General features: G+C 39.6%; 1 protein-coding gene across 1 annotated transcript in view; it reads left to right on the plus strand.

Annotated features, from left to right (window-relative positions):
* The window catches only part of PRKAR2B (protein kinase cAMP-dependent type II regulatory subunit beta), a 98,430-nt gene that overhangs the window by 62,297 nt on the left and 10,427 nt on the right, over positions 1 to 25,706 (plus strand). The window contains exons 3-6 of the mRNA XM_019631607.1: positions 6,129 to 6,181; positions 8,807 to 8,890; positions 19,520 to 19,626; positions 22,506 to 22,659. Coding sequence (XP_019487152.1) covers positions 6,129 to 6,181; positions 8,807 to 8,890; positions 19,520 to 19,626; positions 22,506 to 22,659 — 398 coding nt within the window. The remainder of the gene's footprint in view (positions 1 to 6,128; positions 6,182 to 8,806; positions 8,891 to 19,519; positions 19,627 to 22,505; positions 22,660 to 25,706) is intronic.

Consider the following 25,706-nt stretch of genomic DNA (forward strand, 5'->3'; position numbering starts at 1 on the left):
TTTTATAATTAACCAATAAGAGTAAGGAAAACAGCTTCATGAGTTCTGTGAGTCATTCTAATGAATTATCGAACCTAAGAAGGGGGTTGTGGGAACCTCCAATTTATAGCTGGTTGGTCAGAAGTATGGGTGGCCTGGGAATTGCAATTGGTGTCTGAAGTGGGGCAGTCTTGTGGGACTGAGTCCTTTAACTTGTGCGATCTAACACTAAATTCAGGTCAGTAGTTTCAGAATTCAGTTGAATTGTTGGACACCCAGTTGGTATCAGAGAATTCATAGGTTGGAGAAGTGGTGTTGGAAAAGATAACACATATGGTGTCAGAGGGAACAAGAACCATTATCCCTTGTCTCACTCTATATGTATGTATCAAATTACATGAAAAGATGGAAGGTAAAGCCCCAGAAGATACAAAATCAATGTGGTTCTCACTTTTGTGTCCTGGCCTGCAAGCTGTGACAGGTATGTGGCTGCACTAGTGTATACTATACTGTCTGCAGTGTGAGAATCGACTGAAATCCTTGGACCATTCTAGATAACTAATGTATTATCCAAAGGCACACCATAACAGGGAAACCTCAATATAAGGCTCACTTAAACAATACGGCTTTGTCCCTCACTACTGTGTAATTGCCAAACAAAGGATGGAATATATAGTTTCAAGCTCGATTTCAGGTTGCCCAGGAGGGATGGGGCAAATACGTTTTAGGAAGAATACAAGGCAGCTCAAGTTATCTGGAGTCTTTAGTTTGAGGGTCCATCGAAGCATAGAGCCTTTCATGGATTCATTTGTTGTACAGGTATTTACTGAGCTTCTAATCTCTCTGCAGCCCCCCTGGCGAACCGGACAAATGGCCCTTATTTTCACTTCTCTCTGCCCTAATATCTTGGACAGATGGTGTAGGACATTTTAACAAAGAACAACTTTTTTTTTTCATTCATTCAACCTGCTATGTTTGTTTGAGAGCCTATAATACAGGCCGACTATTGGGAGATATTTAAAACACATCATCTCTGCTCTCAAAGACATTGCAAGCTTTATTCATCAATCATTCCTTCAATCGAAAAAAAGTACTTTGGGGCGGCCGGATAGCTCAGTTGGTAAGAGCGCAAGCTCTGAACAGCAGGGCTCCTGGTTCGATTCCCACATGGGCCAGTAAGCTGCGCCAGTAAGCTGTGCCCTCTACAGCCAAGATTGTGAACAATGGCTCAACCTGGAACTGGGCTGCTGTGAATGGCTGGCGTGAGTTGCCATGTGCTGCCATGAGCTGCCGTGAGTGGCCGGCCAATGGCCGGTGACCAACGACCTCAGCCAGGAAGAGCGTTCTGATAATAACAACAACATGGGCCAGTGAAGCAGTGTCCTCCACAACTAGACTAAGAACAATGGCTCGGAGGTGAGGGAAGGTGGGGGAGAGGGGGAATGTGCTTTGAGCCAGGCATGTGCCAGGTCAGTGGTAGGGAGACAGAGATGAACAAGTGCACAGAGTCAGTCCTTGAAGAGCCGCACATCCCAGCCTGGAGGGGTGAACAGAGTATAACGAACGTCTTTGGTAAAGTGTGGGTGGTGATACTGAGCTTGGCCCGCAGTGAGGGAGAGTGCAAGAGGCGCACAGAGGTGGGTTTCCCAAGTTAGCCCTGTGTAGGTGAGAGTTCCACACAGGACTCTTGGTCTGACTTTTTAGTCTGGGTTAGAGAGACGGATGGCTTGGAAAGGAGGACGAGGAGGGAGGTCCAATCAGAGGAAATGGTGTATGTGAAGATAAGGAGGTGTGAGGTGCCATGGCAACGTACAGAGTGCAAGAGCTGCATTTTGATTTGGCTGTAGAAGGGGGTGGTAGGTGAATTTCAGCACAGTGAAACAATTGTATATAAGTGCCAAGGACTAAATCCTTTTAATATTGGCATAATAAATAGTTCAAGGAAATGGCTAGTCCAGAACCAAATAGCAAATATATGATAAAGTAGTTTTCACAAATGAAGGGGTTATTAAATAATAAGTAATACTCAGACAATTGATAAGTTATTTAGAAAAATAATAGGTTCTTACTCCTCATGATTTTTAGTCAGAGTTCAGGGGCTTAAAACTTAGAAATTGGAGGGTTAAGATTTTTCTCTGTGAATTAGATTTTAAGATCAATGCTAATGGATCAGAGGATATATATAAGTTACCTTAAAGAACCAAATATCTTATCTACTATACTACCTCATTGGATGTATTGATCCCAATAGCAGGGCTGACTTCATGGGCTCCACAAGGGTTTGGTTTAACGTTCTGCTGTTACACTCTTGAAATTCTTGATTTTTGAAAATCGGACCTGTATTTTCATTTTGCACTGAGCCCTACAAATTTTATAGAAGCCCTGCCTGTGAGATTGGTCATTCACAGAAACAGAAAGTCACAGAGTCCAGCTTTAGAAGTCGATGTCCTCACACTTTTAGGAGAGTTGCAGCCAACACAATTAAAGCGTCTGGGTCAAATTAGCAGGACCATCTGAATTGTGTATGTGGATGCCTCAGTCTGTCCCAGAATGATGCCATTAAACACTTATTTTATTTGACAAGCGCACTTCCTCCCATCTCTTTCTCACCAAGCAACCTTTTAATTGTGATTTGGCTTCTTCTGTGGTCGTCCTGCAGGGAGAAAGCTGGCTGGTCATGCTGACTCCCTACTTGATTCAGGAAGTTACTTACTAAATTGGCATTCTGGTGATATGCATCAGTGAGGTTTGTTAATGGGAGCCTGCCCCTGAGACACTGGGCCCCTTCTGTTAGATCCCTGAGACAGAAAGCTGACGTCCAGGCATCCTGCTGTTGAATTCACCAAAGCAGTCGAGTGCAGAACAGTGGTTAAGAACGAGGGCTGTACTACTCTGCCATAAGAAAAGATGAAATACTGCCATTTGTGACAACATTGATGGACCTTGAGATTATTATGCTAAGTGAAATAAGTCAGACAAAAAGTCGAGGACCATATGACTTCACTCATATGTGGGAAATAAAACTGAAGGCAACAAAGGAACAAGACAAGCAAATAAAACAAAAACTCATAGACACAGGCAACAGTTTAGTGGTTACCAAGACACAGGCAGCAGTTTAGTGGTTACCAGAGGGTAAGTGGGGAGGGGAGATAGTAGAAGAGGGTAAAGGGGGTCAAATATATGGTGATGGAAAGAGAACTGACTCTGGGTGGTGAACACATAATGCAACATATAGATGATGTATTACAGAATTGTATACTTGAAACCTGTATATTTTTGTTGACCATTGTCACCCCAATAAATCTTTGGAGTCAGCCATACAATCTTGGGATCAAGTATGGGTCCTGTGGTACTACAATGTGTGATCTCCACCAAGATACATAACCTTTCTATGCCCTAGTCTTTCAGCTGTCAAGTGGTGATATAACACCTACCTTAGGGCTGTTGTGAGATTGAATGAGAAAATATACACTAGGTCAGGGTTTCTCAATCTCAGTACTATTGACATTTTAGGCCAGGTACTAATTCTTTGTTGTGGGGGTGGGGTGGGGAGCGGGGAGCTGTCTTGTACATTGTAGGATGTTTAGCAGTATCTTTGAACTCTCCCTGTAGCTCTTAAGCCCCCATAGTTGTGACAATCAAAATAACTCCAGACATTGGAAAATGTCCTCTGGGGGGGCGGGGGAGGGGGACGAATTTGGCCCTGGTTAAGAATCACTCACTGGCCTAGGTATGTAGAGTAATGCCTGGAAAAAAGAAAGCTAATGTCAGCTTTTATAATAATAATGGAAACAGTAGTACTAGTTAAAATATGCTTGATGCCATCCTGAGGCCCTTAGAAAAAAATTTTCCAGCTTTTCACCTAGCCTCTGTTCTTTAAATTTCTACATCTATGGCAGAATAAAGTCCATATAGATTAAAGGGTAAACATAAAAAGATCTACTTTTAAAGAACTAAAAGAAAAAGAGAAGTAACACATTTTTAGATTTTCAGATAAAGAAGGGATTTCCAAGCTCAAAACCAGTGGTACTTTTGTGATGTTTAACAGTTGAGTTTAAATCATATTGAGGAATTTTCTTCCTTGATTTGATGACACTAGAACATAAACAAACATACATAATCTGTAAAACCTTTGTAATTGTAGTTAAAAAGGAAACTAGATAAATTGATTGTCAGAAATATGACAAAGTGGTATTAAGAGTGATATAAATAAAAACCAAATACATATGTAAATTGCTCATACATAAGGAAAAAGGAGGAAATATAGTCAGCTTATAAACATTTGAAAAGTGTTGAAATTCAATAATAATTTTTAAAAATTAAAATCCTTTTTTCATCCAAATTGGCAAAGATTTTAAGCAATAACATCCAACTCTGTTGTACAGGTTAGAGGAGTCTTCTTTATAGGATGGGTGCAATCTCTCTGAAAGAAACTTGGTGAGAAGTATGTCTTAAAAATTGTCATATCTGGGCCGGCCGAGTGGCTCGTTGGTTAAGAGCTGGCTTGGGAGCGCAAGCTCTGAGCAGCAGGGCTGCCGGTTCGGATCCCACATAGGCCAGAGACATTGCCCTCTACAGCTAAGATAGTGAACAACAGCTTGACCTGGAGCTGGGATGCCATGAGTCGCCGGCGACAGCATAGGCTGCAGTGGGGCTGCAGTAGGCTGCCATGAGCTACCATGAGTGGCCGGCAGCCAGCGTGAGTGGCCGGTGGCATGAGCTGCCGTGGTCGCCGTGAGTGGCTGTCCAATGGCCGGCAACTGATCTGCCTCAGCTGGGAAGAGTGCAATGATAACACCAACATGGGCCAGTGAAGCGACATCCTGCACAACTAGACTGAAGAACAAAAGGGCAGCAACTTGTCTGTTCCCCTTCCCCGATTCCCCAATGCTGTTCCCTCCCCCAAATCGCCCATAAAATCATTTTTTTTAAAAATTGTCATATCTTTTAGCTCCCCAAAATTAACATTTGGGAATAATTCCAACAGCATAATCTGAAATGTAAACAAATATTTCTGCATGAAGATGTTTATTGCAAGGTTGTTTTAATAAAAGCAAGCCAAGTGTCTAGAATTAGGGGAATGGTTAAATTATAGTTTATGATAAATAATCAGCAGTCCTTAAAACAATATTTACAAAATGTTTAGAATGGCATGTGAAATTCCTACAGTGTTAAATGAAAACAGGTTTTAAAATTATATATGCAGTATGAACTCAAATCAGAATGAAGACTGGAAAGGAATATGCAAAATGTTAGTAGTATTTGCTCCTGGAATATTGGCTTATGGGTAATTTATGAAAGTTACTCCTAACTATATGATTAAATTGATCATTTAATAGCAGACTTAGACTTTTTTTGGTATCTGTTCTTTTAGGTAATTTTCTTTTTATTATTTTTTTAAAGATTTTATTGGGGAATCGGGGGAGGGGAACAGACAAGTTGCTGTCCTTTTGTTCTTCAGTCTAGTTGTGGAGGACGTCGCTTCACTGGCCATGTTGGTATTATCATTGCGCTTTTCCCGGGTGAGGCAGATCGGTCGCCGGCCATTGGATGGCCGCTCACAGTGGCTCTTGGCAGTTCACACCAGCTACCAGCCACTTACGCCGGGTGCCAGCCACTCACGGTAGCTTTACAGCAGCCCACTGCAGCCTCACTGCAGCCTACTCCGTTGCCGGTGACTCACGGCAGCCCAGCTCCAGGTGGAGCTGTTGTTCACCATCTTAGCTGTAGAGGGCGCAGCATCACTGGCCCTCATGTGGGATCCAAACTGGGGCCCTGCTGCTCAGAGCTGGCATCCCAATCCAGCTCTTAACCAATGTGCCACTCGGCTGGCCCCTTTTAGGGAATTTTTATATCTTATGCATTTCTACAGCTTGGAAATTAAGGTGAAAGAGGTTAAGCTGTGTTTTTCTGAATAAGAGAAAGGAAAAAGCAGTTGTCAGTGTCTTAAAGTTCAGCTCTGCATTTTAATAAATTACATATATGTTGGAGTAGGAAACCGATTTGGGGGGTAAACTGCTTGCTCTGGATGATGTGAATTAATGTTTTTAGGTCATGATACTCTATTGTTTTATAATTTTAAAGATATATTTATTGTAATATGTTTCTTGGTGAAAGAATCTTTAAAATGTCTATTTTTCTTTTGATAGTATGTGCAGAAGCTTATAACCCTGATGAAGAAGATGATGATGTGGAGTCCAGGGTATGTAATTTACTGAATTAATTAATTTTAAATTACTCCAGTATTGGATAAGGAAAATAACAATAGAAAAGGTGTTAACAAGCATATAGGTTAGCAGGAGATATAATGGAGTTACTTTGACTATTTCTTATCTCTACTTCTATTTCATGTTCTGTATAGTTTTATCCAGAGATTCTCTGTCTTTGTCTAAAAAGAAAGATAAACATAAAAACTCACTGCAGTTGTCGTTGTATTTGTTTTATAAAAACACAGCCTGGTGATGAAAAATGTTTTTAGCCATCTTTCTCATAGTGGTAATTTATTTTTCTTAGTATTTCTAGTAAAGAAAAATAGTGGGAAGAGCCTACTGCTACTACTAATTTATAGCAACAGAAGCTTACTCTGAAACAAACAAACAAATCACAGTAAAATTGCATCTAAAGTGTCAGTACAGCAGTTATTAGTGTTTTAAAATCTATGAGTCTTAATAGTTTGCTCAGAAACCGATTTCTTGGAGGTCCTAATGTTTTTGTAAGAATTTGTCCAGTTTGGTTTGAAGCAGTTTTTAAGCTGTGTTCTTTAGCTTCATCTTTCTATTATTTGTTTAGTAAAAAGTAAACTAAATAAGGGATTACTGTACCTGGAAATGGAATTAACTTTTTTTTTTTTTTTGAGTACATGCTTTGCAAAGTCCCCCTTTTCTATTTTGGCCTTAAAAATAAACAAAAATCTATTTCGGTAGCTCTGAAAAATACTTCAGTAAGATTGAGTTTTAATATGGAAAAGCAGATACTGTGTCACTAAGTCATTACATCATTAAGCTCCCTGAAATATTGGATTGTCGGAAAAGTCATGACGTATTTTTTTCTGTTTTTCATTGCAAAAATGCGTCATGACTTTTCTGACAACCTAATATATGTAAAATCCAATGGTAGCAAGATCAGGAGCCTTATATAACCAGGAGACCTTCAGGGAAGTCCCATTTCACTCTCATACCCATGGAGAGTTCCAACACCAGGGTTGGGGAGAAACATAGAAAATGAATGAGGAACAAGGAGATTAGTAGAGCGCCCAGAGTTGACTTAGCTTCTGGTGATTGACTAACTGGATAGACTATGTTTCTGGAGATGTGGAGCATTTGCAGGGACACAAAAGCTATCAAGGCTTTGGTTTGCTGACGGGGCACCCCAGGTGGGAGCAGCTCCATCTTCAGCTAAGAAAGTTTTTTCAACAATGGTCACGTGGTATCCCTAACTTTGTCTCTCTGAGGATAGAGCTTCTCAGCACGCAAATATTTATGATTGCTTCATCTTGAAGTTCTAGATGAATTCCATGAAGTGAGAAATAACTTTTTGTTTTGTTTTATTATGTTAGCCTTCCTTACTTGAAGTAGGGAGGTATAAATTTTGGTTGGCATGATTTAGTTAATACCCAAATTGTAAAAGTTTCTTATATACAATGAGTTAGTAGACACCAGAATCTGTTTTTTTCTGTGTTCATATGACATCTTAGAATCTAGTTTGAGATAAATATTGATTAGATAGCGAACAAAAGTTTACATTTATCTTACCCTTATAGAAAAACGTGCAGTGGCTTCCTCTGAAACTGGTAACAGATTTTTGTGTAGTATATAAATAAGACACATATACTGTACATTTCCTTGATTCTTCTTGGACCTATGATTTCATTCATTTTTAGCCATCTGAGATGGGTTTGAAATACTGATTTTCAATTTCCATTATGAGTTCCAATATATTAATGGGCACAGAGCTCACCACTGCCTGATTCTGGAAGCTGTAGTGCTGGGCTGGCTGGCTGAAACAGCGAGGTGCCAGCTCATCATCTCCCGTGGTCACTCGGTGAGTGACCATTAGAACAGGAAAAGGTGGCGTATAGGTCTCCAGGAGACCAACCCCTTGCCTGCTGCTGAGAGGACTTTTGCCTCTAACTCATATTACATAATATAATAGTTACGAACTACCAATGTTTGTAAAAGGATAGGCTGTTTGGTCCAAGTCAAAAGGGACTCTGGAGAGTTGGCAGGCCACACCTACATAAAGCATTTTGTGGGGGGTCTTCATGTTCCTGGAATGAAAGTTTAGTAAGAACATACGACACTGGCTTTCTTTGAGCTCATTCTAACGTGAGCACACCAGGACCCTCAGATTCATTTTTCCTCAAATCCACACTCTAGGTGTGGCCGGGCACGATGGCTCCTTCCCTGCAGAAAGTTACTCCCTGTGGAGGGAGTTCCATATAGAACAGTATAAAACAGAGTAAAGGCCATCTCTAGATTTTCAACATAGCTGTTGTCACCCGTTGTCCTTTTATGTGTTCCCACCAGCTGGGAATTTGGACATCTTTAGTGATTGGCCAATCACAGACCTTTACAAAATGAACTCACTAACCTCGGGGGAAACACTCCTTTAAAAAGTGCTGTATTGATCAGTGTGCACCATTCCCCCCTCCCCCACCCCCCGACAAATTGTATTGCTTTCCCCTACTTAATGGGCTGATAGGATCCAGTCACCTAAAGTGAATCTCGGCTCACAAATTCTTCTTCCTAACATCCTGCCAGGAAATTTTATCCCTTATGAGTAAGAAGAGTAGACTAATTGTTTGTTTGTTGATTTGGTGTCCTTCTAGATTATACATCCAAAAACTGATGATCAAAGGAATCGATTGCAAGAGGCTTGCAAAGACATCCTGCTGTTTAAAAACCTGGATCCGGTAAGATAAATCTCAATATAGAAATGGCTTTTTTTCAGTGTTAGTGTTAAGAACTGTGTTGGATCTTGGATCTGACTCTCTTCACAGGCTTATCTCACCCCATCATGGATGCCTGCACATGCAGTGGATTGTGTTAGAGGAATACTTGCCCTGAGCTTGGGAGGTCCACTGCTGTTAGAACAGGGAGTAAGCAGGCCTGCCCTTTGTCTGGGGGACAGTATCTCATCCCTCAAAGTTACTGGCTACAAACATAACAGCCCAGGTGAAAAGAAGTTAGGACCTTGCGTTCTCTGTGCTCCCAGCTGGAACATACAGGGATGTCCAAGGGCCCATGATGGATTGCCTCTCTCACCACCCAGTGACAGTAACTATATTTTAATGTAGAATCCTTACATTATGCATATGTTAGAAGTAACATTTTACTTGGCATTAAATGTGGAGGGAATTTTTTGTTCTTTGGAATCTCTAATCTTTGGTTTGGGGTGTATTTCTAGAACATTCTCTCTTGGTGAGTGAGCATGCTGTTCAAATTTTGCCCTGCACTCTGACCTAAATATTTTGTTTCTGTCATCACAGATTATGCTTATTTGTTGCTATAGGGTAGTTGGGGAAAGAACCACTGCTGTCATATTCCAAATGTGATAACTGAGTCAACTTTTGTAACTGACCTCAACATTTTTTTAGTCAAATCAGTGTCTTATGGTTTTCAGATTGATGCCCTTTGAGAAGAAAGCATTAAATCAAGATCCACTCTTTTAAAAAATTTTAAAAGTTTTTTTTAAATGGCCATTTTTATAAAGAGGACGGTACTGCATTATACCAGGTCTTATACATGTCTATGGATATTTTTTAAATATTTCAGTGTCTTATCAGACACTGAATTATTTTTAAAGGTGCCTGTGTTTCCAGTACCATTTTTGTTTATATCATGTCTTCCGGGAACATGGATTACATTCTGTGACTTGGTAGATCTTGTTTTAGGACCACACATTACAGATTTTGTCCAGTTTGATCTAGGTCCTCTAGAGTTATCCCTGAGTTTGCAAAACTAGGAGCTCTGAAGAATGGGATTGCCGGTTATTCTCTCTAATAATAGAAGAATAAAAAATGGAATTAAGATAAAAAATTTGAGAATTTAATTTATGAGTAGAAATTTTTCCTTGTAGTATTAAATAGTGGAATAAGTGACTAAAGAGAGTTTGTGAAATTTTGATGGGCTTCCAAATAATCTCAAATTTCATTTATCCAGAATGGTTACGATTCTGTGAAATAAAGGACACTAAAATATATGATCTCTCACCGGTATAAATCCAAATCAGTATTAGTGGAAAGATAGAACTCGTGTGTGTGTGTGTGTGTGTGTGTGTGTGTGTGTGTGTGTGTAGAATGATAATTTTGGTATTGGAATTAAACTAATTTAGAATTTAACTCTTGCTCCAGATACACCCAGAAGACATCTGTAAAATTAATCCTTAGTTTTATCCTTATGTGTAGGCTCCAACCAAGGAGATTCTCTGTTTTTTGACTAGAACTTTACATTGGAGAATTTTGGAGGTCACCAAAGACAGCAATTCTCAAACTTTAACATGGCTATATATCATCAGGGGATTTTGTTAAAAATGCACGTTCTGGGGCTGGCCAAATGGTGCGTTGGTTAAGAGTTGGCTTGGGATGCCAGCTCTGAGCAGCAGGGCCCCGGTTCGGATCCCACATTAGGGCCAGTGATGCTGCGCCCTCTACAGCTAAGATGGTGAACAACAGCTCGACCTGGAGCTGGGCTGCTGTGAGTCACCAGCGATAGAATAGGCTGCAGTGGAACTGCGGTGGGCTGCTGTAAAGCTACTGTGAGTGGCTGGCAGCCAGTGTGAGCTGCCAAGAGCCGCCGTGAGCAGCCGTCCAATGGCCGGCAAGCGACTGATCTGCCTCACCCGGGAAGAGCACAATGATAATACCAACATGGGCCAGTGAAGTGACGCCCTCCACAACTAGACTGAAGAACAAAAGGACAGCAACTTGTCTGTTCTCCTTCCCCGATTCCCAACGCTGTTCCCCTTCCCCAATTCCCCAATAAAATCCTTAAAAAAAAATGCAGGTTCTGGTTCTGCAGGTCTGCAGTGGGGCCTGAGAGTCTGTTTCTCACAAGCCCCCCGGGTGCTGCTGCTGCTCCTGCTCTACTACCACACCTTCAGTAGCAAGGAGTAGAGCCAGACGGGAAGATGCTCTCGCTCCGCATTTTGGTAGTACCATGTGTTATTTGTTTGCATGTTTCCCTATTCAGTTGAAGGATTTTAATGCTTCAACAGGGACTAAACAGCAATATTCTGGTGTGTATACACTAAGGGACAAAGAGGCATCAATGAAATAGCTGCCACTTAAACGCTTCTGAAATGCTGCTTGTTCTATTCCATCCTCTAAATTAAATTGTTTTTTCTTGCTATTTCAACTTTTAACTGTTTTAAAGCACTGTGAAAATTTTGGTTGCATTTAAAATAATTAAGAAAAAAACTTTTGCTAGTATATTCTGGCAAGGAGCATCTTTGCTTAATTAAAGTGATTATTTTTATAAACAGGAATTTTTAAAGATGTCTTTCACTGTTCTGTTACATGTCTTTAATATATATATATATGTGTCTTCAATATATACATTTTCAACATATGCTCATATATATTGGTCTTCAATATATATATTTTCTTAAAAGAGAAAAGACCAGTTTCTGAAATTACCAAGTTCATGAATTACCATTATTGAATATTTTATAGAGAAGAAGCAAACATATTTACATAGTTGTTTCCAAAAGATCTTTTATTGAGTTTGAGCTCAAACCATCTTGGTTTATTTCTTCACTATCTGAAATCCTTCTAGGAAAAATGCAGGACACAAATAAGTAAAAATTAGTTTTCTCAGCAAATTACCACCTGGAATAAGAAATTTATCCCCAAACATGGCAGATTGAAGATTTTAGGGTAAGCTCATATTTCAAGTAGCTTTCTACTTTTTAAATGATATTTACTTTTTTTACAATAACCCAGATGCATTTAAATTGAATTACATGTTCAACTCATATACTCTGCTTATACAGCAGCTGCTTTCAGTTTAAGTCCTTGATTACTGACTGTGTTCCAAGGCATGTCTAAAGTGTTGGAGTCCACAAAAATACTTAGACGTGGTTCTTGTCCTCTTGGAACTTAAAATTTGATGAAGGATTCAAATACACACACAAAGCAGTTTGGTAAAACATGATAAATGCTGTAACATGATCAGGGCATAAGAGAGGATGAGGGTTTCTTAGCCTCACCTAAGGATTCACAAAGCTGGAGAGGCCACCTGAGCTCCACCTCAGAAAATGAGTAGGAAACTGCCAACTGAAGAAAAGTACAGAGTGGTATTACTGGAGCCTAAAGTGGAAGACATCCAGTGGTGGAGCTCGGATGTGTGTGTGTTGTGTCATGAAGGACCATTCTTGAATGCCACGCTATATAGCACGGGCCACCTCCTGTACACAGTGGAAAGACACAATTGGCATGATTGAAGCATTTAAAGCAGAGAATGTAACAATTAGATGCATCTAAGGTCACTGTGGTGGTGGTGCAAAGGGGTGAGTTAAAGACGAAGAGTGTCAGGGCAAGAACAAAGGAACTGGGGCTCAGTGAGGAAACGATATCATGATACAGGGGAAAGAAATGGGCCTACCTAGGGAAGGGGGCAAGGGACAGTTCCACAGAATATTTCATGACTAGCAGAAGTTGGTACTTGGTGATTGAATGAATTGGGACCTGAAAGAGAGCCTAGGATGACTCCCAATATCTAGCTGGAATGACTGTGAAGGTGGTGCCTTTTCCTGAAATGGGAAAACTTGAAGGAGGAAAAGGAAGCAGTAATTACTAATTAGCAAGAACTATTTTGGCTTTGTGTCTGTCTCATTTGAATTTCCTGAAGTCATTGTTTACCTAGAAATCTTGTACCTCCCAGGCCTAATAACATTTTCCTTGGAGTGCTGTATATTCATACATCAGAGCACAGCATTTATAATTATTAATCTCTTTGAAGATAGTCTTCATGAATATTTTAATGCTCAACACAGAAGGCCATTTTTCTTCTGAATATTTCTAATATGAGGCCAACTGAAATAATTTTCCTAAGCTATATGATAGGCTCTTTCATTAATAGAAAATAAATTGTTACTTTTAAGTGAGTCAGAGTCCTTTTATTGAGCTCAGTCTTGAATTTGTATTCTGTACGAAAATAAGATGTGGATTTCCTACAGTAGTTGTCAGTCATGGTGATAAGCCTTTGCATATTAAATATTTCCTAAGTTCTTTTTACTCTGCATAATTATGGGCAAATTATATTGTGATTGACTAGAACAGACACTTGTCTCATAGAGAAGTTTTAGAAATAATTATTCTGTATTTTATCAGGAATTGCTTTTTCATATATCCATGTATGAATTCTTAAGCTTTATAATGTTTTAAAAATGCAGCTAATTCCAAGGTAGCAAAAAAATTGGCTATAACAATGTTTTTCATCTCTTTTTCCATTTCATGTTTTCAGCCAGAGCTAATCAATAAAGCTGATATTCCCCCTCCATCTTCCCTAAAAGAGTTGAAATATAAACAGTAAGGAGAACAAAATATTAGTAAACCATTTAATCAAACTTCATAATTTTGATAGGTGACCATATGTTGCCTGGTTCATGAACTCATTGTATAAAATGGTCCCCATGGGGCAAATTAGCATCACATCAAGAAAGCACTGTTCTTACTGCCATCCTGCCCTTATCTTCAGCCCTGGCTTCTGTTTCACAAGGAGGTGCCAGAGCTCCCACAGGGACCCAGAAGAGGGATGAAAACCACTTAGTGTAAATTTATCACCATTGTTCTTCCAAAAGCTGTTCTTAGCTCACATGAAGCTGCAATATTATGTTCTCTGTTTAAATGGAGAGTTTGGGTTTTTAATTAATTAAAAATGTTAAATCAGTATACATACTTGTATACAATTTACTTCAAAAAGAACAAAAGAGTAAAAATTCTAAAAGAGCAAAAGAGTAGTCAGTGAAAGGAAATCTCCCTTTCTCCCAGCAACCCAGTTTCTTAGAGCCAAGTTCTTTTAACATTATCATGTGTATTTTTCCAGTCATGCTATGTATATACAAGTATATGCCTTTTAAAATGTTGCTGGCAACAAACTCTATACAGTGTTCTGCCCAGTTCTTTTTTTACTTAACAATATGTCTGTATTCAGAGATTCCATATTTTTAAAGTTATTTTTATCAGTACCAATTTATTTGTAGTAGTTTAATTGGTAATATTTATATGTTATAAAGCTAAACCATGAAAATACTAACATTTTGGTGTTGTCTAATGTATTAAAATTGTATATTTAACAAAGGGGGTGGGCCCCAATAGTCAAAATAATATTGAAAAAGATAGGTTGGAGGACTCACATTTGCCAAGTTCAAAACTTTTCCTACCGACCTACAGTAATAAAAAAAATGTGTTACTGGCATAGGAAAAACATATAGAACAATGGGACAGAATAGAGAGTCTAGAAACAAACTTATAAATCTGTGTCCATTTGATTTTGACAAAAGTGCCAAGACCATTCCTGGAGGAAAGAATAGCTTTTTCAACAAATGACTGTAGGACAACTGGATCCCCACACACAAAAGAACAAAGTTGGACTCCTACTTTACACCATATATAAAAATTAACTCAAAATGGATCAAAGACCTAAGTGTAAACTCTAAAATTTATAAAACTCTTAGAAGAGAACACAGGGATATTCTTCTTGGATTTAGCAATGGATTCTTAGATGCCAAAAATAGTAAGCGAAAAGATAAATTGGACTTCATAAAAAAATAAATTATGTGAATTAAAAGGACATTATCAACAAAAGTGAAAAGACAACCTACAGAATGGGAGACAATATTTGCAAATCATATGTATGATAAGGGCCTAGTATAAAGAATATATTAAGAACTTTTACAACTCAACAACAAAGAGACTATAAACAACCCAACTTAAAAATGGGCGAGTACTGGAATAGACATTTCTCCAAAGAAGAAATACAAATTACTAATAAGCACATGAAAAGATTGTCAACATGGTTAGTTATTAGGGAAATGCAAATCAAAACTACAGTGAAATAAGACTTCACCCCCAACAGGATGGGTATTTAAAAAAAAGTAAAATAAACGTTGGGAAGGACTTGGAGAAATCGGACCCCTAGTACATTGCCAGTAGGAAAGTAAAATGGTTCAGGCACTGTGGAAAACAGCTTGGTTGGTTTCTCAAAAGTTAAACTTAGAATTACCATATGACTCAGCAATTCCACTCGTAGGTATAGACCCAGAAGAATTGAAACAAATATTCAAACAAATACTTGTATACGAATGTTTTTAGCTGCATTATTCACAACAGCCAATAACCACATTATTCATAATGAACTCAAGTGTGACGGATGAGCAAATGTGTGTGTGTGTGTGTGTGTGTGTGTGTGTGTGTGTGTAACGGAATATTATTCATCCATAAAAAGAAATGAAGTATGATATATGCTACAACAAGGATGAACCTCAAAAACCTCATGCTGAGTGAAAACAGGCAGACAGAAAAGATCATGTATTATGTACCTCCATTATATGAAATATCCAGGATAGGCAAATCCTTAGAGACAGAACCACAGATTAGTGTTGCCAGGAGCCGATGGGAGGGGAGAAGGGCAAGTGATTGCTTAATGGCACAGCGTTTCCTTTTGGGGCAATGAAAACATTTTGGAACTACATAGAGATGATGGTTATACAACTTTGTGGCCACTGAGTTGTTCACTTTAAAATGGTTGATTTTATGTTATGTGAAATTTCGCCTTAAAAAATTTGTGTATATAATCCCTCTAAGCATTTTTATTTCCATAAATTTAAATGTTTAATGGCTAAAATACACTTCAAGGATGCAATTAAATCAGCTGTTTACAGAATTAATCACTGAAAGGCCTCCACAAAATCCCTGGGTTCCACAGAACACAGTTAGAAAACCACTGAGCCCTTGTGGCAGCACATGGAAGATGGAAGCCTGCCTTGCACACCTCCCTTGAGCTACAGGATGCTTCTGTCTGTGCGGGACGACCCATGCCACTGCTAGAGCGCGCTCATTCTTGGGCAGGTGTTTACACTGTGCCAGTGTCTCCGTGAAACTCCCACCCAGCAGGCCCAGTGTGGCCTCTAGAACTACTGATTTTATCAGTGTGACAGAAGATGCAGATGTGTTCACGTGCACGTCTTCCTGTCTCTTACCTAAATGCCCTGGTTCCCTGAACTGTTCCCCTGTGACAGGTTTTCAGATTTCCTGAGTACATTTTGAGTGTTCTCAGTGACTCCAATGAAAGATGATGTCCTGGAAACCGTACATCCTTTTTTATAGCTGCATAGCTTTCCAGTGTATGGATACACCAACTTATATATCCAGTGCCCTGTAGATAACATTAGTGTTTCCAATTTTCTTCTCTGTGCTGCTGCAATGAAAAATGTCTGTGTACATGTCATTTCACAAACATCTATAGAGTAACTCACTAGAAAAAGTGAGGCAAAAGGCATGCATATTTGAAATTTTATCCAATATTGACAGACTGCCATCAGTAGAGTTTGTTCCATTTTACCTCCCATCAGCAGTAGTCTGTGTGAGAATACCTCTTTCCCGCACCGTCTCCAACACTATGTTATTCTAACATTTTTATCTTTTTGAATCTAACAGGTGAAAATGGTATCTCATTTCAGTATTAATTTGCATTTCTCTTTATTTTGAAAGAAGTCCAACATCTTACTGTGTTTTTAAGTGCTCCTTCCGCCTTTTTGCCAGAAGCCTTGCAGATCTGTTCTTTGTCTTTGGTGTTCTCAGACTCCATGTTAGGGTGGGGTTTTGGGTCAGTGCTGGTGCTGGGCATTTGAGTGTGCCATTTTAGTCTGAGAACTTAACATCTTTTGGTTCTGGACAATTCATCCCATATTTCTTTATTTTTCTCCTTTGTTTTCTCTGTTTTTACTTTCTCTGGAACTCTTGTCTTTTCATCTCTATCAAACTTTCTTTGAGGTTTTTTGGTTTTAATTTATTTCTTACCCTTTAATTAATTTTCAAAAATATTTTGTAATGATGGGTACAGGTCATTTATTTACATTTGTCAAAACTCATCAAGTGTACAGCACCAAGAGGGAACTGTAATGTAAACTATGGACGTTGAGTGATAATGATGTGTCATTGTAGGTTCATCAATTGTAACAAGTCCCGCTCTGGTGGGGATGTTAATAGTAGGGGAGAGGCGGTGAACAAAAAAGTGCTCTAAACACTAAAATATTTAAATGGAAGAAAAAAAATTGACAATCATGTTTTTTTTTTTATTTCTAACTTACTTATTTTTCTCTAATTTGCTCTTTTCTATTTTTCATCTTATGACCATCTTGAAAATCACTTGGGTGTACAGAGTAGAGATTTCTAAAAGCTCTACTGTTCCTGAATTTTCTCTCATCTGGTGTTTTGCTGTTTATCTTGGTCTGTAGGCTGCCAGAGGGTCAACACCAAGCTGACTGACAACTCTGAGTACGTAGGGCAGCCTTTCAATCAACAAACTGACTGTTTAGGTTGAGTAGACAGGGAGTCAGCTGTTACATGGGGGAACCGCTAAATGCCAGTAGCTGTTCTAGTTTTAATTTGTTTAGTTTCTGCCAAAAACCTGGCTCTGATCTTTTGTCTGGGAAGAGTTGGGGTCAGTACTTGGCTAAGCGTGCTGTGGTAAGGTGGTGGCATTTGGAGGGTATCAACAGATTATGACTGAATCAGTCCACTTGTCGTCAGCTGTGACTCAGTCCCATCCTGACCAAACCAGATGTTTTCCAGCCTGGTGGTGCTCTCACAGGTGGTTGACCCCATCCGCCCTACTTGGGGCTGTGCCCTCTTTCTCTCCCATTTAACTCACCTTTGCTCTGGAAACCTCTCCTCCATCAATTTCCCTTTCCCATACTTTATATTATTATTATATATCCATACCTTCATACTCCCTATGATGTGTTAACAGGGTCTCAAAAAGAAGAGAATCCCATGTGATCTGTTCATGGTTTTGATCCAGAATGTCTTGTTTCTTTAATTTGCATCTTATACTTGTATCTTTTCCCCTCTCTAATCTAGCTTCAGCTCCTTAACTTACAATAGTAATTGATTTTGGCCTGGGAAGTTAGTGTACCCATTTTATACCCACAGAGAGTGACTTGATCAAATGTTCAGCGCTCATAAGTGGCAAAGCAAATAACTCTCTTAAGTCTTTTGACTTTATTATTATGCACCATACTTTTTTCTCTATATCTATTTGTTCTATTTGAGGGCCTTTGAATTGTTTCTTTCTGTGTTTGTTCTGAGGATTTCTTTACCTCCTACTTTATTCTCACCAGCTGAAGTTTATCCCTAAGCCTTGTCAACCACACTTTAGCTGAATAAAAATTTTATATATTTTCTGTAGTTTTTGGATAATAGATTTGATGTTTCTGACATCAGTTTTAATAAATCTGCACTAGGGAGGTAAATGGTTGCTTCTTAAAGAGAACCTTAGTGATAGATAAAGAATAGTGATAGAATATTTGCCACAGTCATTATTGGTTTCGCTTTTGTTGTTTTTGTTTTGTTTTTGGTGCTAAACCAAAAATGATTAGGGTCAGGATTTGAATTCACTAAGTATTTAGGTAATCTTTATATAAATTCAAGTGATGACTAATACAGGGAAGTTTTAAAAACCAATATTTTTAAAAGTTGCAATACTTTTTACTAACCTGGTCATTTTAGTTGCTAACATTATATTTCACAAGGTATATAGTGGTTTGGTGGCTAATTTTTCATATTAAAGTGGTGATAATTACAAATATTCTGAAATAGACTAATTATAATTACTTTCACTCAGATATTGAATGTGGGATAAATATATACTCATTTTGTTTGTATGTGGCCAGAAAGACTATACTACTATATATATATATTTTTTAAGATTTTTTTTAAATTGGGGAATTGGGGGAGGGGAACAGCACTGGGGAATCAGGGAAGGGGGACAAGTTGCTGTCCTTTTGTTCTTCAGTCTAGTTGTGGAGGACACCGCTTCACTGGCCATGTTGGTATTATCATTGCGCTCTTCCCGGGTGAGGCAGATCAGTCGCCGGCCTCTGGACGGCTGCTCACCGCAGCTCTTGGCAGCTCATGCCAGCTGCCGGCTGCTTACACTGGCTGCCAGCCACTCACAGTAGCTTATGGCAGTCCACTGCAGCCTATGCCGTTGCCGGCGACTCAGGACAGCCCAGCTCCAAGTCGAGCTGTTGTTCACCATCTTAGCTGTAGAGGGCAGTGTCACTGGCCCTCATGTGGGATCCGAACCGGGGCCCTGCTGCTCAGAGCTGGCGTCCCCAGCCAGCCAGCTCCTAACCAGCGCGCCTCTCGGCCAGCCCCAATATATATATTTTTGACAAGACAATAGCAATGATGGTATTTCGATGGTATTTCCATTTCTTTGCACTTGTTCACAGAAATATAAAGCTAATATGGTTACTTAAAAAAAACATGTTCTAGATAAACATAAAGATGATATCTTTTCTTTTTTAAAAATAGGAGCAGATGTCTCAAGTATTAGATGCCATGTTTGAAAAATTGGTCAAAGAAGGGGAACATGTAATTGATCAAGGTGATGATGGTGACAACTTTTACGTAATCGATAGGTAAGTTTTGCATAACTTTACTACTGAAATGTAACACACCTCTTGTGTGAAATCTCAGTGGTTATTATAACGACTGACAGATCAATATATGACAGTTGCAATTGCCTCTTTACTCTTACGACTACACAATAGGCGATGTCAACTTGCTGTGAATACACACAATGAGACCAGACTAGGTAGTGGAAAGAGGCAGAGTTTATAGAAGAACTAATGATTTCTGGTGAGGTTAATCTATGCATCTTAGCCCCTGGGAGCCTCCTCATTTGTTGACTTCTAATTAAGGGGTAGTTAGTATGGAATAGATGCCTGTTGCAATGAGAATTAGATGCATAATACAGTACTGCGGATATTGAATCACAGTATAACTCAATCTGTATTAAGTTTTCTAAAAGGTTCTTTTTTATTAACTCTAAAGCAAAACATGCTGATGGTTTAAAAAATTAAAGGGGCATAAGGTAAAATAGTTTCTCTTTCTACTATTCAGCACCATTCTGTCAGTAGAGTGAGTAGTTTATGTGTCCTTCCAGAATTGTTTATGCGTTTTATTTGTCTTTTAAAACTTCTATAGAGAAATTATTTAAGTTATAAGGCATGTATTTGTAGTGAAAATCTAATATCAGAAAACTTAAGTTGTGCTTCAAAGCTTTATGCCTTAAGTATTCTTTAAGCAATGAGGTAAGAGTTCTAAAATATAATAGGGGAGCAATCTGAACTGAGTCTTTATTCACTTTTGCAAAGTGATGATGAAGTGTTTTTGACACAGTTGCGCTCCCCAGCCTTTTCCGTTTTGTGTGGAACACAGAGAGTCTCCCACTGACTTATTGAATTCTGTTTTCTTCTCTGGGTAGAACTGTGTTCAACTCAGGAGGCTTACGGAAAATGACTCCCCATCTGTCTGCTCAGTCCTCATTGCTTGGTCTTGGCCCTGTGGGTGGTATCCTTCATACATCAGTAGGGCATACTCCCTGAACCAAAGATTTTCAACGATTCTTCTGCTCGCCCTCCTGAATGCCTTGGTGACCTGTAGAGCTGTTGCCAAGGCACTAGGCAGGGCCCAGTGGACTGTGATTTCAGAATAGAACAGAAACAGTCATCCTGCATGTAAACGAAAGTCATGGTTTTGGTATCATTAACAGCTTTCATCAATGGAACACCTTAGAAATTCATCCAGCTGTTTAGTTATGTTAATTGCAGGAGTATATGAGAACCCCAAATACAATACAGGATTAATCTTTTAGTAGGCATTTTGACCATAAAAATTGTCTTATATTTGTATATAGTACATCCTTTTCAGGTAGATCCTAAATACCTGTTTGACAGCTGCACACTCTCAGGCACACAGAAGTGGTGTGAGCAGGTTAAGGTCACCTAGGTGATCATTTGCACAGCCGACCCCACAGCCAATTGTGTTCTCTCCATGGCTCCACTGCCTGAGGCCTCCCATCATCGAGGAATGACTCTATAAAAAAGCAGCACATAGGACGTTAATAGATTTTAGACTCCTGTGATTTCAGCTGGACAGTAGCTCATTTTACTTCATCAGCACATTTATTGTATATTTTATCTTAGTTTAAAGTAGAAAATGTCGACAGTAGTTTTAGTGCAAAAGGATAAATAGTATAAATAGAATTAATCTATACTTGGAAAATAATTATTCATGAAGCAAATTCTAGACAGTATCCTTCAAACAGCATTCTATCCATGAGTTATATTGAAAACCAATTATTCTCTTCCTTATTCGTTAATATCTTTGTCTATTATGTTATGTTTTTGTTTTTATTGTATTTTTATCATTCATAATCCATTTTTAATAAAAGCACTGCCTTTTTTCTCTTTGTTAGGGATTAGCCAATAGGATGAAACTGAAGAATTTCTCCTGTTTGCCTTGGCAGCTTCCTCAGGAAGCCTTGAAACCATGTTCTCTGATAAAATACAGTATATGGAGAGGGAGTCCTCCACAAGGAATGAGTTCATATAAATACAGGAGCCTGACAATATGTAGTGCAGTGGCATGGACACAGGCTTGTTTGCCTATATAAAGAACCCCAATTAAAAGATAAGGGCAGAGAAACCATAAAAAACAAACCAGGATGAGATATTTCATCTGGATTTCTCCCACTTTACTTTTCTACTTAGTGTGGGGAGTTGACCTGACATAAAGGGCCAGTGATGTCAGTTCTGTAGGCTTTGCGGGCCGTGTGGTCTGTTGCAGTTATCCCACTGCTGTTTTAGCTATAGATGATACTTAAACAAACCAGTGTGTTTGTTTTCTAGGAAAACTGTTTACAAAAGCAGGTGGCCGGCCTGTGAGACACGTTGGCCAGCCCCTGCTTTCTATTATAAAGGACCCTCCCAAGGACTGTCCAGTTGTGGCTGACCAAATTTTTAGAGCTCTCTTGTTTTTTAAAGTTATTTTCTTCTGATCTCAAAAGTAAGACATGTTTACTTTCGAAACAAAGACTCTAATTAGAGAATGTCCCTGGAATCCTTTGCTATCCTGACACTTAGAGATAACACAGTCAGCATTTTCATACACATTCTTTCAGATGGTTGCCCATGCATATATTACTTGGTTGCTGTGTCTGTTATATTTTTATCATTGATTTTACCTTAAATTTGTATTGTTTCATCTCATTTTCCCCAACAGGCACATGCATGGTCCTTAGCCTGGTCTAGGTGATGGTCTCGTCATGCTTGTCTGGACCAGATGGTGTGTCTGGCATGCACTGGTGCCCTTTTATTGCTCATTGTCAGCAGAGAGGAAAAAGGGATGCTGGGAATGAGTTCTATTGCACAGGGCTCTTCTCTGAAATCAGGTTTTATTGTAATGAGATTCTACTTGAATCCCTTTCACCTCTTATTTTTCCTGTGTCCAACAGAGGAACATTTGATATTTATGTAAAATGCGATGGTGTTGGAAGATGTGTGGGTAACTACGATAACCGTGGGAGTTTCGGCGAACTGGCCTTAATGTACAATACACCCCGAGCTGCTACAATCACGGCTACCTCTCCTGGTGCTCTGTGGGGTTTGGTGAGTGAAAAGTTTCTTTGACCTGAATGTTATTTGTAAAAAGTGTTATGACAGAAGCCAGGTAGGTACAGTATTTTAGTTCTAATAGGTAGATTTATCTGGGAACATCACCAGACACCAGAGATTTTATTAAACAACTACCGGATGCTGAAATGGTGGGCGTGAAGACCCTGCTAAGTGAAATCTTCGTGTTCAGTTCCCCAATCAAGTCAGGTGATTCAAGTACTGGCTTTCCCTGGGAAAGACCGACGCTCAGATCCAAATGGGCGTCTTTTACCGGCCTTTAACCAGCCGGCCACACAAAGAAGTAACCAAAGCCTTCAGGGCAGCATTCTCAGTTAGCTTTCTGTGTTAAGTATTATAATCTGTGGTTCCCAAAGTATGGTCCCCTGACCAGTAGCATCTGTGTCACCTGGAAACTTGCGAGAAATGCACATTCTAGGGCCCTGCCTACTGACTTGTGCCCACTGAAGCAGATCTTCTGGAGATGGGGCGCAGCGAGGTGTATTTGAGCAAGTCACCAATGAGTCTGATGCACACTGGAGTTGGCATCACACTGTGTCTTGGTGTGGTGTAAATCGATTGGTCACAACTTTGCATTGAAGAGCGGCTGTGTAGAAAAAATACTCAATGCCTGTGCCTGTCACCTGGACACACATCAGAATTCCTTGGGGGGGGTGTTAAAAAAACCCTCTTGCCTAAGCCCCACCACGGTCACTTGATCAGATGCTCCAGGGGTGGGACCTAGGCTTTCAAAAGAAATTTCTTACTGGTGATATTTCTGCAAGACTTAAAAGTTGGCTTAAAGACACTTGGGTGAGGTAGGGAAGGAGATTCTTTTCATAGATGAGATCAGGATGCAGAGCAGCAAGTAAAGCTGATTCTGGAAGACTGTCTAAACTGCTGCTTCTCAGATTATGGATCAGCTGGGAATCTAGTTAAAATGCAGATTCTGATTCAGCAGGTCTGGGGTGAGGCTTGTGACTCTGCATTTCTCATAAGCTCCCAGGAGACACCAGTGCTGCTGTTGCCCAGAATACCCTTTCCACAATGATTTAAGGGAATGCTAACATTATTTGTATTGTCTTTTTTTAAAGATTTTTATTGGGGAATTGGAACAGCGCTGGGGAATTGGGGTAAGGGGAACAGACAAGTTGCTGTCATTTTGTTCTTTAGTTGTGGAGGATGTTGCTTCACTGGCCCAAGTTGGCACCATCATTGCGCTCTTCCCGGGAGAGGCAGATCAGTCGCCGGTTTCTGGACGACCGCTCACTAAGGCTGCTGGCCGCTCACGGTGGCTGCTGGCTACACACGGTAGCCCATGGCTACCCACTGCCACAGGGGCTGCAACCTACGCCGTCGCCGGCGACTCATGGCAGCCCAGCTCCAGGTTGAGCTGTTGTTCAGCATCTTAGCTGTGGAGGGCAGTGTCACTGGCCCTCATATGTGGGATCCGAACCGGGGCCCTGTGGTGTCCCAAGCCAGCTCTTAACCATTGCAGCACTTGGCCGGCCCCCTTGTATCTTCTTTTTAACAACAGCCCACTCTATAGTTTTGCCATGCATTTATCTGGTAATTTCTCTCAAATCCTTTGAGAGAAATCAATCTCATTTCCAAGGGCTGTAGCTTCATAGAGGTTACACGTTCTTTAATGACGACTCAGCATTGATTGTGAAGTGGATGCAGCTGATAAAAAGATCGCTTGATCTGAGAAACAAGACAGTGTATGTACATTTCTTCTTATGAGAACCAGGCAGTGACTGTCTACTTATTTCAAATGTGATGAGTCACTTTTGAAGTTGTAGAAGACAAACTGTAATTATTTCAGGTGGAAGGAAACTCATCATCTGTAGTGTTTTAAGGGCTATCAAAGATTTGGATATCCAAAGCCAGCAAAGTAAAAACTGCAGACCAGAGCAGACTTGGTCCATAGGAAGTGTTTGCCTGTCATCAGAATGGCGGGTAAAGCTAGAATCGGCCCTGACCTGTTTCACTAAGGAAGGTATCACTTAAAAATTTAATCACCCTCACGGGGTTGCCCGCAGGGTCAGATTGTCACACGGTAAGGAAGCTTCCTACTTGCACATCCTCGGCATGAGATCATGTTTTTATCCGGTTGGCCCCTTTGAGTATTGATCGTTTTCAGCCTTGGCAGAAACCTTAAATGAGGTATACAGGCCCCGTGTTTCCCAGTGTGCGTGACACTTAAGCTTTCAAGAAGGATGATGCATTTTTCAGAGATGTTTTACTAATCTATACGTGTTATTAAACTTTATAAAAGTGGGCACTTTGTGATGATCACCTTGGGGTTTCTCCGTAAGTGCAATAGCTTTTTTTTAGAACATAAGAATAGTTAATATAACCCATTAACGCTTCAGACCTGCTTTTTAAGAGCAACTCACCCAACTAGGCTCTTTTTAGGGAAAGTCAAGTAGAAAAGAAATTTTTTGTTTTAAGGTCAAAGGTCAGAGCTCTGCCACATACTCATAAGTGCAGCTGTGAAGATTAATCCTTTATAGACGAGTCTAACTTCGCAAATAATACTTAGTGACTGTTATAACTTAAAGGGTTAACTATATACATGACCATGCTGATGATTATTGAAATGAGAAGTGATCATTGAAATGACTGGGATAGAAACATTTGAAATGGGGCTTTCTGGATTTTATTTGTATGTCACAGTGGGTGTGAAGAGGCATGTCACCGATAGAAAATTCCTCCTGAGACACACAGCTCACTGTGGTTAATTTCTGAATTGCTAAACTATGTCTAGTCTTTTCTGTTTTGCAATAAACTCGGCCCATAAAATGGTGTTGCAGCTGGTTCCCAAACCGGACTATGTATCAGAACTCCATGGGGAGCTTTTATAAACTATCGGTTTTTGAGTCCTACATGCAGAGATTTTGAGTCATTCAAGTCTGGGACCTCAGAAACTTTTTTTAACACTATGGCTGTTTCTGATGCAGAGCCAGGCTTAGAAATTAGTTTAATATTTTTACTAATTACCTTGTAAAACTTTATTTAAAAATAAATAAATAAATAAATAA

The sequence above is a fragment of the Hipposideros armiger genome, unplaced genomic scaffold (genome assembly GCF_001890085.2).
Source record: "Hipposideros armiger isolate ML-2016 unplaced genomic scaffold, ASM189008v1 scaffold_1017, whole genome shotgun sequence".
NCBI classification, from domain to species: domain Eukaryota; kingdom Metazoa; phylum Chordata; class Mammalia; order Chiroptera; family Hipposideridae; genus Hipposideros; species Hipposideros armiger.